This window comes from Mauremys mutica, chromosome 23 (genome assembly GCF_020497125.1).
Source record: "Mauremys mutica isolate MM-2020 ecotype Southern chromosome 23, ASM2049712v1, whole genome shotgun sequence".
Taxonomy (NCBI): domain Eukaryota; kingdom Metazoa; phylum Chordata; order Testudines; family Geoemydidae; genus Mauremys; species Mauremys mutica.
In genome coordinates, this window is record NC_059094.1 from 15082876 (window position 1) to 15097707 (window position 14832).

At 53.6% G+C, this 14832-nt stretch overlaps 2 protein-coding genes across 6 annotated transcripts in view; one reads left to right on the top strand and one right to left on the bottom strand.

Moving 5' to 3' along the window:
• EIF3I (eukaryotic translation initiation factor 3 subunit I) overlaps window positions 1-947 on the top strand; it is a 9528-nt gene extending 8581 nt beyond the window's left edge. The window contains exon 11 of the mRNA XM_044997963.1: window positions 494-947. Coding sequence (XP_044853898.1) covers window positions 494-575 — 82 coding nt within the window. The 3' untranslated portion in view covers window positions 576-947. The remainder of the gene's footprint in view (window positions 1-493) is intronic.
• On the bottom strand, window positions 638-14821 carry LOC123355456 (myotubularin-related protein 9-like). 5 transcript variants are annotated; one of them, XM_044997956.1, is made up of 13 exons: window positions 14696-14821; window positions 14064-14197; window positions 11524-11851; window positions 10942-11001; window positions 10085-10193; window positions 7586-7711; window positions 6423-6596; window positions 5733-5950; window positions 5185-5346; window positions 4225-4366; window positions 3667-3887; window positions 2073-2224; window positions 638-1832 (listed from the first exon to the last, which is right to left on the bottom strand). In XM_044997956.1, the coding sequence occupies exons 3-13, from the start codon at window positions 11718-11720 to the stop codon at window positions 1654-1656; spliced, it is 1740 nt and encodes a 579-aa protein (XP_044853891.1). In that variant the 5' UTR covers window positions 11721-11851; window positions 14064-14197; window positions 14696-14821; the 3' UTR covers window positions 638-1653. The 5 variants fall into 5 exon arrangements, with proteins under 5 accessions (XP_044853891.1, XP_044853892.1, XP_044853890.1 ...); XM_044997957.1 differs by lacking the exons at window positions 14064-14197; window positions 14696-14821 and adding an exon at window positions 12862-13782 and having other exon boundaries at window positions 11524-11748; XM_044997955.1 differs by lacking the exons at window positions 14064-14197; window positions 14696-14821 and adding an exon at window positions 12862-13781.
• Window positions 14822-14832: the final 11 nt, after the last annotated feature.

The following is a 14832-nucleotide window of genomic DNA, read 5'->3' on the forward strand; positions in this document are numbered from 1 at the left end:
AATCTGGATCTGTGCTGGTTGTGGTATGTATGTACCTCGTGAACCTTGTAGCTGATACTTGCAGTCCCCCATAACCCAAGCCCAACCCCAGATGTACAGTACCTTCTTCTTAACTTGTGTAAATTTGATTTTAAACATTAACTTTAATTTCTTAGTATGGGAGACCTCTCTGCTAGGGCAGGTTGACAGATGATTCCAATAGGTCTCTTCTGTCTTTATCTTCTGATCCTATATATCCAGTAATGGCTTTTTGTGAATATCCATCCTAGGCACAGACTCACTAGCTCTTAGCTCCCACATCCTCGTAGAGGTGAGACCCAAAATCTTTACTGGGTTACATCCCCTGATTATACCATTGTCCCATATCAAAATCCTTTACTAGATGAAGTGGGGATTACTAGCCTGGTTTTTTAAAGGGGTGTCATTGACCTCAAACTCTTGAGGTCCCAGTGCGGGGCAGTGGTTTCATCTGGCTTTCTCTCCCCCCTTGCAGTTACAGCAGTGGCGGTGAAGATGGTTACGTTCGCATCCATTACTTTGACCCACAGTACTTTGAGTTCGAATTTGAAGCTTGAAGCAGCTCCTGTTTCTTCCCCCACCCTCTTTATTTTATTTTATTTTTTTCCCCCACTTTTTCTTCAGCCCCCCATTGGCTCCTCTCTTGGAGTTTTGTCTGGGCTTAAAGTTAGTCTGTTCCAATGGGTGGCAGCATAGAGCTCTTGGGAGTGGGTGCTGAGGGTGTGAGCCTAAAAGAGAAACCAGCCTGGAATGGTCGGATCAGCTGCTTTGTCTGAGGTAGTCTGAGTGGTGTGAGACCAGAGGGAAGAATGGGCCAGCTTGCTCCCTGCTGCTGTGGACACTAACTTCCTGCCCTGCTGGAGATATTTATAAGTCTGGGAAAATAAACTCAAAAGGAAATGGTAAATATAAATCTTTTTTTATAACCAGATGAGTTAAAGCGTATCAGTCCTTGCGGTGGCTGTGGGTAAACTCAGCTTGGTTCTCTCTGTTTCCCTGGATAAATCTCCTACCCACCCATCACTGTCCAATGGCATCTCCCCTTCACTGATACCCAGAATCACTGAATCTGTAAACAAGCCAGAAAACAATTACTGGATGCTATGTTTCCAGCTGACAAATGCACATTAACCCATTGCTTTGTGCAGGAAGTGAGACTGAGCTGACTTTCCTCATGGAACGGTTACTTCCCGCACTAGGAAGGTTTTGGTGCTGTATATCTTCTTTTTTAGCTCTGCGACCCCATGTCAGCTGACCCAGGCTCTGAGCCTCAGGGCTGTGGGGTTTTTATCGCAGTGTAGACATGCCCTGAATGTTCCCCCTTGAAAGGAGATGTCATGAGTAGAGACCATTTTACTGTAACAAACCTAGTCTGCACTTTGTAACTGCTCAAAGCATTGTGCCACGAGATTGGGTGCGTGCCTGCCCCCATGTGTCCTCTGCTCCCTGTGCGCCTGGTGCGTTTGGCTCAGAGCCTGGCCTGCTGTCAGCAGGACCCGTGTGACCAGCACAAAGCCCTACTCCCTAAGAGGCAGCGTCTGTCCTCGCTGCCTCTGGAGCAGTCTGAGCGATAGGTGGGAGATGTGGCCGAGCCTGAGCCAGCAGCTGTTCTGTTGCAGCCATCGATGTTCTGGTTCATCCTTCATTTGCGGTCCCTGTGATTGTCAGTGGGTAAGCAGCATCTGGTTGTGAGTGGCACAGTGTGCGCCCTGCGCTGCCCTCTGGGGCATCTTCACAGCTTGTCACGAGTCGCTGGATTTCTGCCCAGGCCTCATCTAAGTATTGAGAAGATCGGATCCACCGGAGGAACAAACCTGCCAGACACATGCAGTGTGTGTTAGCGTGGAGCCCCCAGCTCCTACCCTCAGCCCTGCAGGAAGAGGCTGGAACTGGAGCACTGTCCCCAGCCTGTGCTCCTACGCTCTTCCCTGCAGCGACTGAGGGGAGCAGTCAAGGTTCCTGCCGCTTGAATGCAGGCTCCCTGCAGTGTGGTTTAGGAGACCCCTGTATTTCAGGAGTAGCTGGCTAAAGGCCAATGCCTGGGCAGCACTTACCTTGCCAGAGCTGCAGGCTCTGAGGCTCCACGGACGGCCAGATGACCAGGGCATTGTACGTGTACAGGGGATTCAGGTGTTTCTTCAACTCGCTGGGTTGGTTCAGCCAGGACCAGAGGGAGTGAGTTTTCTCCTTCACTTGACACAAGCACCTGCATGAGCACCGAGCAGCATTTTAGTCCTGTCCCTGGGGTTCTGCAGTGCATTGGCAGCCTACAGGGCTAACCGCTCCTGGAGCTAGGGCCGTGCTCTGGCCATGGGCCGGGATTGATGCTCCTGCCCCCTGGCGAAGCAGGAGCTGGCAGGGCATTGTGAATTTAGCTCTAAACTCCTTTCATGGGAGTAGCAGAAACCTCATGCTGGAGCTGAGCTGGAGCCTGGGTGAGCAGCCACCTCACCTTATGCTGGGCTTTGATCCAGCCGGGGCCACGGGTGGCTGTACAGCCAGTGGTGGAGGCAGAGAGGGAATAAGCTCATCCTGCCCCTTCAGGTGTAGAGACACCAAACCATGCACAGAGGAGGGGGCTGTCAATGGGAATTTGGTTTGGCTGCTTGGCTCCAACCAACTCAGGTAACATGGGAGCTGCTCCATCCCTGTGGGCTGCAGCAGGCGCTGGGCCATCTCTGCAGATTATGCCACTCCTAGTCGACTGCCTAAGGCAAGGCCGAGGCCCCTAGCTGCAGGTAGCCAGGTTTGGAAGTTTTGGCCTATCCCCTCGCATAATGGTTCCCCATCTTTCCAGAATACTGTGCCTCTTTCAGGAGTCTGATCTGTCTTGCATAGCACATGAGTAAGCTCACTTTAAAATCCCTTCCTTGCCAAATCAGACACAAAAATACACAAGTCCCAGCAGACTATTACTGAAAAATTGCTGACTCATTTTTACCATATCATAAAATAAATCAATGGGACTATAAATAGTGTACTTGAGCCTGTTTTCCACTTGTGGGCATTGGCTGAAATCTAATCCCCACCGCCCGGGGCTAAGGGATGTAGCTTAGCTTTGTGGGGCTCCCTGTGGCGTGAGGCCCAGGGCAGTTGCCCTTAATGCCACCCCATAATGCTGGCCCTGCACTTGTTACCCCCCTAAACCTGTCCTGTAACCCCCAGATTGAGAAATGCTGATCTAGATGAGTTGAGTACCCCCTAGAAGACCTTTGTGTACCCACAGGGATATGCGTACCCCTGGCTGAGAACCACCGCCCCAACAGGTGTGGTCTCCTAAAGCCAGTCTGAGCAGGACATGCAGGAAGGTGATAAGTGCTTGCTAGAGAGACAGGCACATGCCGTTTGCTTCACTCTGGTGCCTTGCAAAGCCAGACATACAATCCGTGTGGGATGACTTGGCAGTAACTGGTGAAGTCAAAGAGGGCAGGGGTGATAACCTTCCCCCACCTTACCCCGTGAAAACACTAATGTGAGATCACTTCTCAGTTGGGTGGGGGCTTCCCCCTGAGCCCCAGGGGATTGTAAACTAGATTTGGGAGGGGGCAGGCACAGTCCTGCTAGCTCATCTCCCAGGCCCAGCTCCTTTGATCAGTATTGGCCCTGCTCTCCGGATAGCTGTCCCTTCACAGATCCCTGGGAACTCACCTTTCCTTCTCGCTGTTGCACAGAAAGGTCCCGTAGCAAGATGCGTACGTGTGTTCAAACAGCACCAGCAGGAGGCGCTCGTTAAACTGCAGGGAGAAGGGGAACTGGCGCCCCAGCTGCCAGACACAGTCGAGGAAGAGGAGGAAGATGGGAGCCTCCTGCTTGAGCCGGGCATGGGAGTATGCAGAGTGGGAGCAGCGGCAGTGAAACGGGTGTCCTGCCTGCAAAGTCAAGGGCAGAAGGAATCCATCAGTGAGGGGGTGGGGGAAGGCTGGAATGAGTGGGCACCAGGCCCAGGGGGGTGAGCTATACAAAGGAGTTGCCTGTTCCCAGAACAGTGGGGCCCTTGGGTGAGGACCAGGGATGAGGGGGAGCTGGTGTAATGGGGCTGATGAGGCAGAGCATCGTCCCTGCACCCCAACCGCAGGCTGGTGTTGCTCTAAGATGTGGGCTGGTTAATCCTCCTCTATTGTGGCTCTCGGGTTCGGGGGCTGGAGCTGCTAGGGCCAGGCTGCTTTGGGATGGTGGCCGGGGGGGGGGTGGTTGTGGGGGAGTTACCTCAATCCACTCCCGCTCCAGCAGCCCCTGGAACCCAGTCAGCGTCCTGCAGTTGGGGTCTAGGATCACCTGGGCCAGAGCTGTCACCAGCAGGGTGGTATCTGTCCCTTCGGCTCCATGCACCAGGACGCAGGCCTCTTCCCTGAAGGCAAACACAGCGCGGCAGTCACCAGAAGGAGAGTGCCTAGGCCCCTGCAGGCCAGTGAGTGGAGGGGGGAGGGATAGCTCAGTGGTTTGAGCATTGGCCTGCTAAACCCAGGGTTGTGAGTTCAATCCTTGAGGAGGCCACTTAGGGATCTGGGGCAAAAATTGGTCCTGCTAGTGAAGGCAGGGGGCTGGACTCAATGACCTTTCGAGGTCCCTTCCAGTTCTAGGAGATTGGTATATCTCCAATTATTACCTTTACCTTTTTAACTTGCCCCCAGTGAAAAAGTGACAGAGCCCAGGGGTGACGAGAGCCTGCTGGGGCTGCCTGGGGCAGGAGGGGACAGGACCGGTGTTTGAATCACAGCTTGGCTGCCTTAGGCTGTCGCTGTGGGTGGATCAAGGCTACCAGGATGCTGACAGCTGTGGGTATTCTGCAGCCAGCTGAGGAGCTTTAGCTAATGCTCAGTACCTTCCATCATTAATCCTCCTGTACATTTTTTTTAATACAGATGGGGAAACTGAGGCCCAGAAGGTGGCCGTGACTGTGCTGAGGCTGCATGGGGAGTCAGTGGCAAGACTGGGAACAGAAGGGTGTCCTTTGTTCCCTGTTGGGCTCCAGGGGCTAGGCCGGGGACCTCCCAGGAACCCCAGCTCACATACAGCCTGTTGATCTCTTGACAAAGACCTTTTCCAGGGGGAAAGAACTGGCAAGAGCCTGCAGGGGGCAGCAGGGCTCAGAGCAGCAGGTGATACCACTCAGCACACTGTCCCCAAAGCAGCTGAGTGCCTGCCCCTTCCACCCCCTCCTCTCACCTCTCCATGCACTGGGCGGCCAGGCAGGCGGTGCTCAGGGCCGCCTTGACGTGGGCCAGCCATTTGGAGGCCTCCAGCTTGCTCAGCCAGCGGTCCATGCTGAGGGAAGTGTCGTTGCAGGCTTCTACCAGCTTCATGAAACTCTCCTGGAGCGGGCGGCCCCTGAGAGGGGAGGGAGGAGGAGATAGCCGTCAGGGTGTTGCTGGGGGGGAGTGTGTGTGTGTGATGGTTTCTAGGCTCCTTCCATAAGTCTGCACCACCTGAGGAGGAGGGGAAGTTGAAGCCTCTGTCCCAGTGTTCCTGGGGGTGGGGGCACAGTTGCAGAACTAGCACAGCTGGGCCAGTAACCACCAGTGTAATGAGTGGGCCAGGCCTGGGCATAGCACAGCCACAAATCTTATGGTGCCAATGGAGACAAAAGGGCAGGGAGTTAACGCCTAATGTAAATGTCGATGCTCCCTGTAAGAGCCGTGCCAGAGATCCCCATGCACTGCAGGTGAAGCCACCGGCCTCCGTGCTGGGGGCTTAGAGAGAGCTGCTGCGCTTACCTCTCCAGGGGCCTGTGCAGCCTCTTCCAGTGGGGATAGAAGGACTTGGGCTCTGTGCCACCCCCCATCATCCGAGCCTGCTTGGCTGCCTGAGCTGAGCGGGTGTCGATGATGAAGCCACGCTCCCCTCCATCCAAGACAGCGCTGAGCAGCAACTCATCCTCTTGGCAGCGCTTCCTGTTGGGCCCTAGCAGTGGCTGGCTGCTACGGAGCATCACCTGCAGGGCAGAGGAGGAAGGTTGTTTTTCCTCCCCTTGTGCACTGCTGCAAACAGACCTTAAGCTACACAGGCTTTGGCTTGTTTGGTACTTGGCTAGAAGACCTCTGAGGGCAAACCCAGTTGCCCTGAGAGTCCTGGCTCAGTTCCAGCCTGGATTCAGTGGTTCTCTTCTGGCTCTTTCATTTCCCTTTGCAGTTTGTTGGAGACAGTGTTCTTTGTTACTTCCTGTACTGAACTGCTGTGCAGTGTTGCTGTGAGCTGCTCAACAGCTGCAGTGCCTCACCCCAGAAGTGGCTCAATTTGTTGGCTAAGTGCTTTGGGATCCTCAGAGAGGTCGTATCTGATTATAGTGCTATTGGTGGCAGATAGACAGGGGAAGCACTGATCTGCAGAAGCTTTCCCACTCTCATTCACCCTCCGAGAGGATGAGTTGGGAGAGGAGCAAGAAACTAAGAGGGAAACAGACTCACCCTCCCATTCTTCTTGTGATAGTAGCTGAGGACAGGGAATCGCCCCCCCTGGCGGAACCGGGCAGCCTTCTTCAAGACCTTATCGTCCACTGTGGCTGGTACAATTACAGCTGGTGGGTAACTGGAGCAGATGGTGAAATCCCCGTTAACGCAGCTCAGCCTCCAAGCACTTGTCTGGGAAGTACAGAAGTGTCAGGCTCTGATTCCTACAGCTTTCACCCCAGGGGGACAGAGTGGGTGGGGTGGGGTGGGGTGGGGAGCGTCTATCCCAGATGGATATTTTACTCTACCCTGGAGGGCCCACCTGTACAGCAGCTATCTCCACAGCCCAGCTCGGCCTTGCTCTCGCTGCTAAGACTGTCAGCGAGGGGGCCCGCTGTGGCGGGTGGGCCTCTGTCCCATTTGGGGCTGGAGTGACACTCACCAATTCATCTCCCGTAGGCAGGGGTGAAAGTAACTGAAATGACTTAACGATATGCAGGGTAGCCGGGGTCCTGGGCAAGGTTGGGGGTGGGGAGGCTCTGGGCCCCCAGAAGGGGTGGGACCTTGGGCCAACCTCTCCCCCCCCCCTCCCCCCGCCAGCCTTTCAGCGCTGCCCAGGCCACACCGCCCGGAGCTCCAGCCGCTGGCACGGTAGGCAGCAGCCAGGAGCCCCGGGCCCTTTAAATCACCAGTGGCCCAGCTGGTACGTTTGGCACTTTCTTCCCGATACGCCATGCTGCACTGTACCGGCTTACCTTCACCTCTGCCTATAGGTCACCAGAGCACCAACCAATACCTCAGATCCAGGCTGCTTTGGCCTAGCAACGTGGAGGGAAAGATGCCACGTCGCATCTCCACTTCCCAGCCCATCCTCTGTGTTCAGACACTTTATGTGCCATCTGCATCCTGACCAAACCCCTTTCCTGCTATGAGCCTCTCCCTTTACCAGTGCACCTGCCATTACCCACCCCATGAGCCAGCTCATCTGCATGGATCTGACACAGTCTCTGCCCTGCGTGTGGGGTGATGCCCCATGTGTGAAATGATCCACTCCCTCCTTGCCCTGTGTGTTGTGTATGGAGTGGCTCAATCCCCCACCCCGCCTTGAAGGACATTTCCGGAGTGATCTCTCCCCCCACATTGATCTCACATTTAAAAGGTTTCTTCCCCTCTATACCCACCTCTGAGGCGATTTGTTGGTAGTAATGTTGGAGGGGGTAAAGCTGCCATCCATCCTTGAGCTTCATGCTTTGGGGTCTGTAGAAGAATGGGTACATCATCATCACTGAATCCACAGAAGAGAGGGCCTAAAAGAAAGAACAAGGATGAACACACACATGGAATTGGTCTCTATTCATAGTATATAGACCAGCACCCACACAATACTGACTACGTGCTAGGGAAGGGCTAGAACAGTCCACAAGAGCCATCCTGCATCCAGAATGCAGCTAATGCAAAGACAGCAGCTATTAGAGGGGCTAACACCACCCACACCGGGCCTCAGGGCTTCTTTGCACCCAAATCCAATTTTAATCTTAATGGCAAAATAAGTAGCTGAGCTGGGCTGTGTGCCAGCCACAGAGCTAGTGCAGCTCACAGCTGTCTTCATCTTTCATACCTAAATTCTAAGGCCCAAAGGGACCAGTGTGATAATCTAGTCTGACCTGTATAACACAGGCTAGAGGACTCCCCCCTAAATGCCTAGAGCAGATCTTTTAGAAAAACATCCAATCTTGATTTTAAAAGTGTCAGTGATGGGGAATCCACCACAACCCTGGGTAAATTGGCCCAAGCTTAATTACCCGCACTGTTAAAATGTACGCCTTATTTCCCCTCTGTTTGTCTAGCTTCAACTTCCAGCCACTGGATACTGTTAGACAGTTCTCTGCGACACTGAAGAGCCTATTAAATATGTGTAGATCTTTATAGACTGTGATCAAGTCACTCCTTAACCACCTTTTTGCTAAGTTAAATAGATTGAGCGTCTACCACTCTAAGGCAGGTTTCTAATCCTTTTATCAGTCTTGTGGCCCTTCTCTGAGCCCCCTCAAATTTATCAACATCCTTCTTGAATTGCAGGCATCAGAACTGGACACTATTCCAGCAGCGGCTAGACCGGTGCCAAACAGAGGTAAAATAACTTCTTGGTTCCTACTTGAGATTCCCCCGTTTATGGCTCCCAGGATCGCATTAGATCTTTTGGCCGCAGAGTTCACCCCACTTGCTGACGATTCCCCATTTACAATTACATTTGAGAGCTATCAGTGAGCCAAGTTTTATTCCATTTAATGTGTGCCATGTAAATTTTAGATCGGTTTAGTATTTTAATCAAAATGTCTCTGTGGTACCAAGCCAAACGCTTTAGAGAAGTCTAAGTATATTATGTCAACACTATTGTCTTTATCAGACAAACTGGCAATCTCATTAAAAAAAATCAAGTTTATTTGACCGGATCTATTTTCCATAAACCCATATTAATTTGCATTAATTACATTATCATTCTTTAATTCTTTATTAATCAACTCCCCATATCAGCTGCTCCATTATCTTGCCAAGGATCGATGTCAGGCTGACAGGCCTATAATTACCCAGGTCATCCCATTTACTCTTTTTAAAAACTGGCATTACATTAGCTTTCTTCCAGTTTTCTGGAACTTCTCCAATGCCCCAAGACTTATTGAAAATCAACATTAATGGTCCAATGAGCTCCTCAGTCAGCTCTTTTAAAACTCTTGGATGCAAGTTATCTAGACATGCTGATTTTAAAATGTCTATTAGTAGCTTCTGTTTAATATCCTCCAGTGATACTAGTGGAATGGAGCATCACCATTTGACGAGACTGTTTTCCCCCCGAATACAGAACATAAATATTTATTTAACATTTCTATCTTTTCGGCATTCTACCATTTCCATTTAATAATGAACCAATACCATTGTCAGGATGCTTTTTGTTCCTAATACATTTAAAAACCTCCTTACTGTGCTGGCCATAGATTTCTCCTTATGTCCCTTTGATTCCCTTTATCAGTTTTCTACAATTCCCAACTTCTGATTTATATTCATTACTATCAACTTTCTCTTTCTTCCATATGGAAGTGCATCCCCTGGAAACTACAGGTTCCAGCATGCAATGCAGTCAGCACCTGAATCAACATGGCACATTGCATGCTGGGAACTGCACTCTCTTTGGGCCACACCTTCACATTAAAGATGAGGGTGTCTTGATCCTACATCCATTCAGGTCAATGGCAAAACTTCCACTGAGTTGGCTGGGAGCAGGACTGGGTTGCAAGCCAAGGCCTTTGAGCTCCTGGTCAAGTTTTCAGTGTAGCTCTCAGCTGGGCTACAGGGTGTCCCTAGGTCATCGCCATGTGCTAGTGAGATGGACCCAGCAGGTGCCTCCAATAAAGCCCCTAAGATCAGAATGCAAACAAGGGCCAGAGGGAAGTCAATAATTACCCACGTTAATGATGAACTCAAAGCAAACACCACAGGGGCACTGCGCTTCCTCTTGCCAAATGTCAAATCCTTCCACGCTGGGGAGAGGATCTTTCCAGGAGCTGCATCTGGCTGCCTTCCAATCCCAGCCCAGCCCCCAGCTACACTCTGGGTGGCCAAAAGACCATTCCCTTCCCTTCTCCAGAGACCGAATCTCGAGCCACCAGTTGTCACTGACTGACCTCAGTGGAGCTGGCGATGTTGAGACATTCCTCCATACCCGGGATCTCCAGCTGCAGCACCTTCAGGTCTTTGCACTTGAGCGTGATTGTGCCCAAGGAACTTGCAATCCTGTGGGGAGATGCCAGACAGGAGCTGGGAGTCAGACCCTATGTCCTTGTCTCAACCACAATCCAAACCCCCAAGGTGGAGTCCAGCTGCTGCACGTGCAAGCGTGGGTGCGTGTGAGCATAGGTACATGTATGTAAAAAGAGGCAGGTGAGAACTTGAGTGTGCATGAGAACATACGTGTGTAAGAATATGTCTAGTGGCTTTGTTGCTCAGGCTGCTGGAGAGGTGCGTCTGTGCTGGGCAGTTGCTTGCATTGTTTGCCCTCACGGCTGCCCTGGAGGATGGGTGAATGTGGCTGTGTCTGTGCACGTGTAGGTGCAAATGGGGGAGCATGTGCATGGGAGGGTCTGAAGGGGATGACGGTAAGGAGCGTGAGTTAGAGCGTGTATTATTCCACCTGTCCCCTGGGTGTAAAGGACGGGGGTTTCCAGTCCTTCCGGAGCAGCTCAGGCGCGTTGTCCGTCACCAGAGGAAAGCTGGCTCATCCCTGAATAGTAAGATGGAAGCACCGTTCACTCTGGCTGCCCGGCCCCACCTTCTCCCCTGTCTTTCCCCGACTCCTGACAGAAGCAGTGAGGCCAGTGTCCTCCCCACCTCTCTGCGGCGAGGATACTAAAGCAAGCGTTGCAGACGCAGGTCCCTGGTGCCGCAGCCCAGCGCAGCTGTGTGAGCGGGAAGCTGGTCACCGGTTAGTGCCAAGCCAGGCGTTTTAGGTGGGTTAGAGCCAATACAGGGGTAAAAGCCAAACCTGGTCTCTCGGTGGGAGCTGTTAGTCCTGGAGGTTTGGTACCAGCCTAGGTTCTGAACACTGAGTCACAGAAAAGAAGAGAGGTTATTGCACAGGGCTTGAGCTGCACCATCTGGCTGGCCCCAAGGGCAGAGGAGAGAATGGAAAAAGAGGCGAAAGCCTGTTCTGTCCCCTAACCAGCTGCTCGCCCCATGCTGGATGCAGCACTCGACTGGGACACGCAGCAATGTCAGGTGAAGGCAGAGTTCAGTGTCTCGTCCCAGCCCCAGCTCTGTGCTGGGGGCAGGGTTGGTGAGATCCACTCTGTTGTTCTCTGGGTCACCGTGGCGGACGGGCACCAAGGGAGGATAAGTGGATGGTGAAGAATGTGGGTGGTGCCTGTAAACAAGAGACAGACCCTTGGTTCAACACACGCCCACCCCCACCCCAGATCTGGGGGCATGAGCCGCGTGACACACCAATGGGCCCCTCCCAGCTCTCACCACCCACAGGCTCTCTCTCTCTCTCTCACTCAGAAGGTGAGACTGTGTCGGACACACGCCTCCCCGGTGGGACATCATAGAGAGGGCAGGGGAGACTCACCTTTTCTCAATAGCGTCCACGTTCCGGATGAGAAGCCAAAGCTCCACCGTGCTCGGCTCCCCATTGCCCCCGGGCTGGGACGACAGCAGCAGGTGATGGCTGGTGATGCACAGCGTCCCCTTGATCGGTGGGAGCCCGGGGCATGAGAGCTGCACGTTCTCCACCTTCGCTGTCTTGATCAGCTCTGCAAACTCCATGGCGACGGCAGCGGTGCCAAGCTGAACCCTGGCAAGGAGCGTGGGGCACAGAGACCCCCAAAGAATTGTCACGGGGTCCTTCCCAAAGGGCTGATGGGCAACAGCGACCAGACAAAGTCCTTGGCCAGCACCTAAAATGGCCACCAAAGGAGACGGAGACTCAGCGTGAGATGGGGGACAGGCCGTGGGAGGCGCAGCACATCCTCTCTGTGCCATATCCTTCCCACCCCCTCCTACAGGTTCATGCTTCCCTCTTTCCACTGTACTGTCTTAGGCCAACACAGGGTCATCCCCTGCAATCTAGTCTCCATTGCTTTATTAGATCCCTTTTTAAACGACCCACATTTATCACTGCTTAGGGCCCATGGAGCTTTCCATCTGCAAAGCACGGGTGGAGCATTACCTAATTCAGCCCTGGGTCCTATCCTGGGAGTGGGTCAGTGTCATTAGCTCCACTTTACCGATGGAGGCACCGAGAGGCGACGTGACTTACTCAAGGGCTCAGAGGGAGTCAGTGGCAGAGCCGGGGCTAGTACTTGAGGAGGAGTTCCCGGCACCGAGGCCTCTGCTCAGGCTGACGAACCACGCCTCTGTCTCTCCTTGCGTATGTCTACATGGGTGGTGGTGCAGCCATATGCGTCATCCCCGGGGTTATCATTTAAAGGTTATTATTGAAATCTGATCTGTTTAGCTGCAGGTCAAAATGCAGCCTCTACCTTGCAAGAGGCTATTGTTCTTATTTAGGATTTGCAGTGCGGAAGCGTGGAGGAGCCTCAGTGCGCTAGGAGCTGTACAAACCCAGCCCTGCCCCAAAGAGCTTCCAATCTATAATTCATCCTTGGGGGCTGAGGGGGTTAGCCCCCTTCTCTGCAGTTAGCTCCCTCCCTCTATTCCCAGGCATGCTGGGCTCCAGAATAGACCCCTTTCTAAAACCAGAGCTGCTCCGCTTGGCCAGGCTCGGTACAGGGACATTAGACAGAACCTGCTCAAACCCCCTTCTCCCTAAGTAAGGGGTGGAGGCAGGGATGCCTTCCCCATCTTGGGGAACAGGCTTCTCTTTTGGAATAAGCAGCAGCAGGAAGCAAGTGATTAATACCCCCCCCCACAACATCTGGCCCCCAGCAACGGCCACTGCCCTTACCTGTTTCTGGAATGGCAACCCTCAGGCTGCAGTCGGAGAGCTGGGTCAGCGGAGGGGGCAGATCCTGCTCAAAGGGAGCTTGAGCCCAAACCTCTAGCTCTAGGATCAGGGCCGCAAAGGAATTCTTTGGCTGGAAAAGCCATGCCCCAGGGGCGCCCAGGTGCTGGCAGCAGGGAATGCGCCACAGAGATGGGCACAGTGGCTGCTGCAGCAGGCATGCAATACCTTGCGGCAGCTGCTGCTTCTGAGAAGCTGGTGATAAGCATGTTCTGATGCAGGGGTTGTGAAACACAGCAACAGGAACTGAGCAGGCTGCCGTGTGGGTGAGGCCGAGAAGCAGAGGGAGGATGTCGGGTTTAAGGTGGCCTGGCTCCAGTTTTTGATTTAGTTTCTCCCGGGTGTGAGGCTTGTGCAGATGCAATGCGCCCAGGCTTGGGTCTCGCAGGGACCCAAGAGCTTTGCCTTTGAATCACTGCAGGGGGATTTTCGCAGGCTCAGGGCCATGATGGGTGGGTAGGGGGGGGGGAAGAATCCAGTCTGGAGATGATGGGGGCCCTCCTGGGGAGGCTGGGGCAGCGGAGGAAGTAAAGTTCTGGGGATACCAGGGTGACAGAGGGCCTCACTTTGTGGGGGGCAGGGGAGACAAGGGGAACCTGCCCCTTGGAGGCACAGGGCTCCTGGCTTCGGGCACCTTGGGAGGGGGAAGAATTGAACCTGTGGAAAGGGGACAGAGTCTCGATCCCTCAGCCGGGGAGGGAGTTGGGGAGATTGAGGGCGTTCCGGTCAGACAGTGCTAGAGACAGGCCGGGGAGGGGCGGGAGGTGTGCGCCTGGCTGATAGAAATACGCCCAGTGAGTCGTGACTGGTAAACAATTCCCCCCCAGACACTGCAGGCTTCTTTACCTAGCCTCAGCGCCACCTTCTCAGTGACCCAGACCCAGCTCTGCAGTCTCTGTTACCCAGAATCCCCCAGGCTCACTGCCCGCCACAATCTCTATTACCCAGAATCCCCCAGGCTCACTGCCCGCAACCAGCGCCACAATCTCTATTACCCAGAATCCCCCAGGCCCACTGCCGCAACCAGCGCCACAATCTCTATTACTCAGAAGCCTCAAGGGCCCCTGCCCAGACCCACCACCACGTTCCCTGTTCCCCATATACCCCATGTTTCCTTCTCGGCCCCTGGCTAAGCATTTTTTTACCTGTCACCCTGTGCTGAATGGTCCTTGTTTTTCTGTATGGGGTTGGAAATGCTGCATTCTGCCTCTGCACTGCAATCTCCTTAGGTCGTCCATTCTCTCCAGGGCCCCTGGGCTCCACCTTAAATGCAGCACAGCTGTGGAGAAGCAAATAAGTCACTGGTTAAAGTGACCTGGCCAGAAGCCCTGAGCACAGCTAGGAGGCGGGTGACCAATGAGAGCCCTCAAAGGGTGGGATTTATTAGCAGAATTGTGGGTCTAGGAGGCCCTATAGCTGACATGCTGGGGAGAGACTCCCCTGGGGGCACAGAGCAAACCCACACACCCCAGCCTGGCCTTCCCTCTGAAGGTATCACAAAGGGGTGCGTGGCCGACTCAGCATGGCCCAAACGGTGACCCGCAGGGAGATACTGTGAGATGCCAGGTGCCCATTCAGCTCTCACATGGGATATCAGCCATGTGGCTAAGGCTGCAGAACAGCGTCATGCTGCCTGCAGGGGTCCTTTGCTGTTCTTCCCTGGCGTGGCCGAGGGGTTTCTCCGGGACTCTGAACAAAACCCCCCGCTGCAATGAACGCCAATGTTCTTGGGGACTCTACACCAGCCCCGCCATGCCAGGCCTCTCCTTCCTCTAACCTCTCCTCTCCTGCACGATCTGCACCGTATGATCTGCTCTGCCTGGGGGTGGGCAGGAAAAGCCATGAACAGAGCTGAGCTCTTCTTTCTTTCTTTCTTTCTTTCTTTCTTTCTTTCTTTCTTTCTTTCTTTCTTTC

Coding starts and splice junctions, on each gene's coding strand:
- LOC123355456 (XM_044997956.1), bottom strand. CDS start 11,720: ATGGAGTTTGCAGAGCTGATCAAGACAGCGAAGGTGGAGAACGTGCAG. Junction 10,194..10,941: donor AGCTCCCACCGAGAGACCAG/GTTTGGCTTTTA, acceptor ATCTCCCCACAG/GATTGCAAGTTCCTTGGGCA. Junction 1,833..2,072: donor GAGCCTGCAGCTCTGGCAAG/GTAAGTGCTGCC, acceptor TGTGTCTGGCAG/GTTTGTTCCTCCGGTGGATC.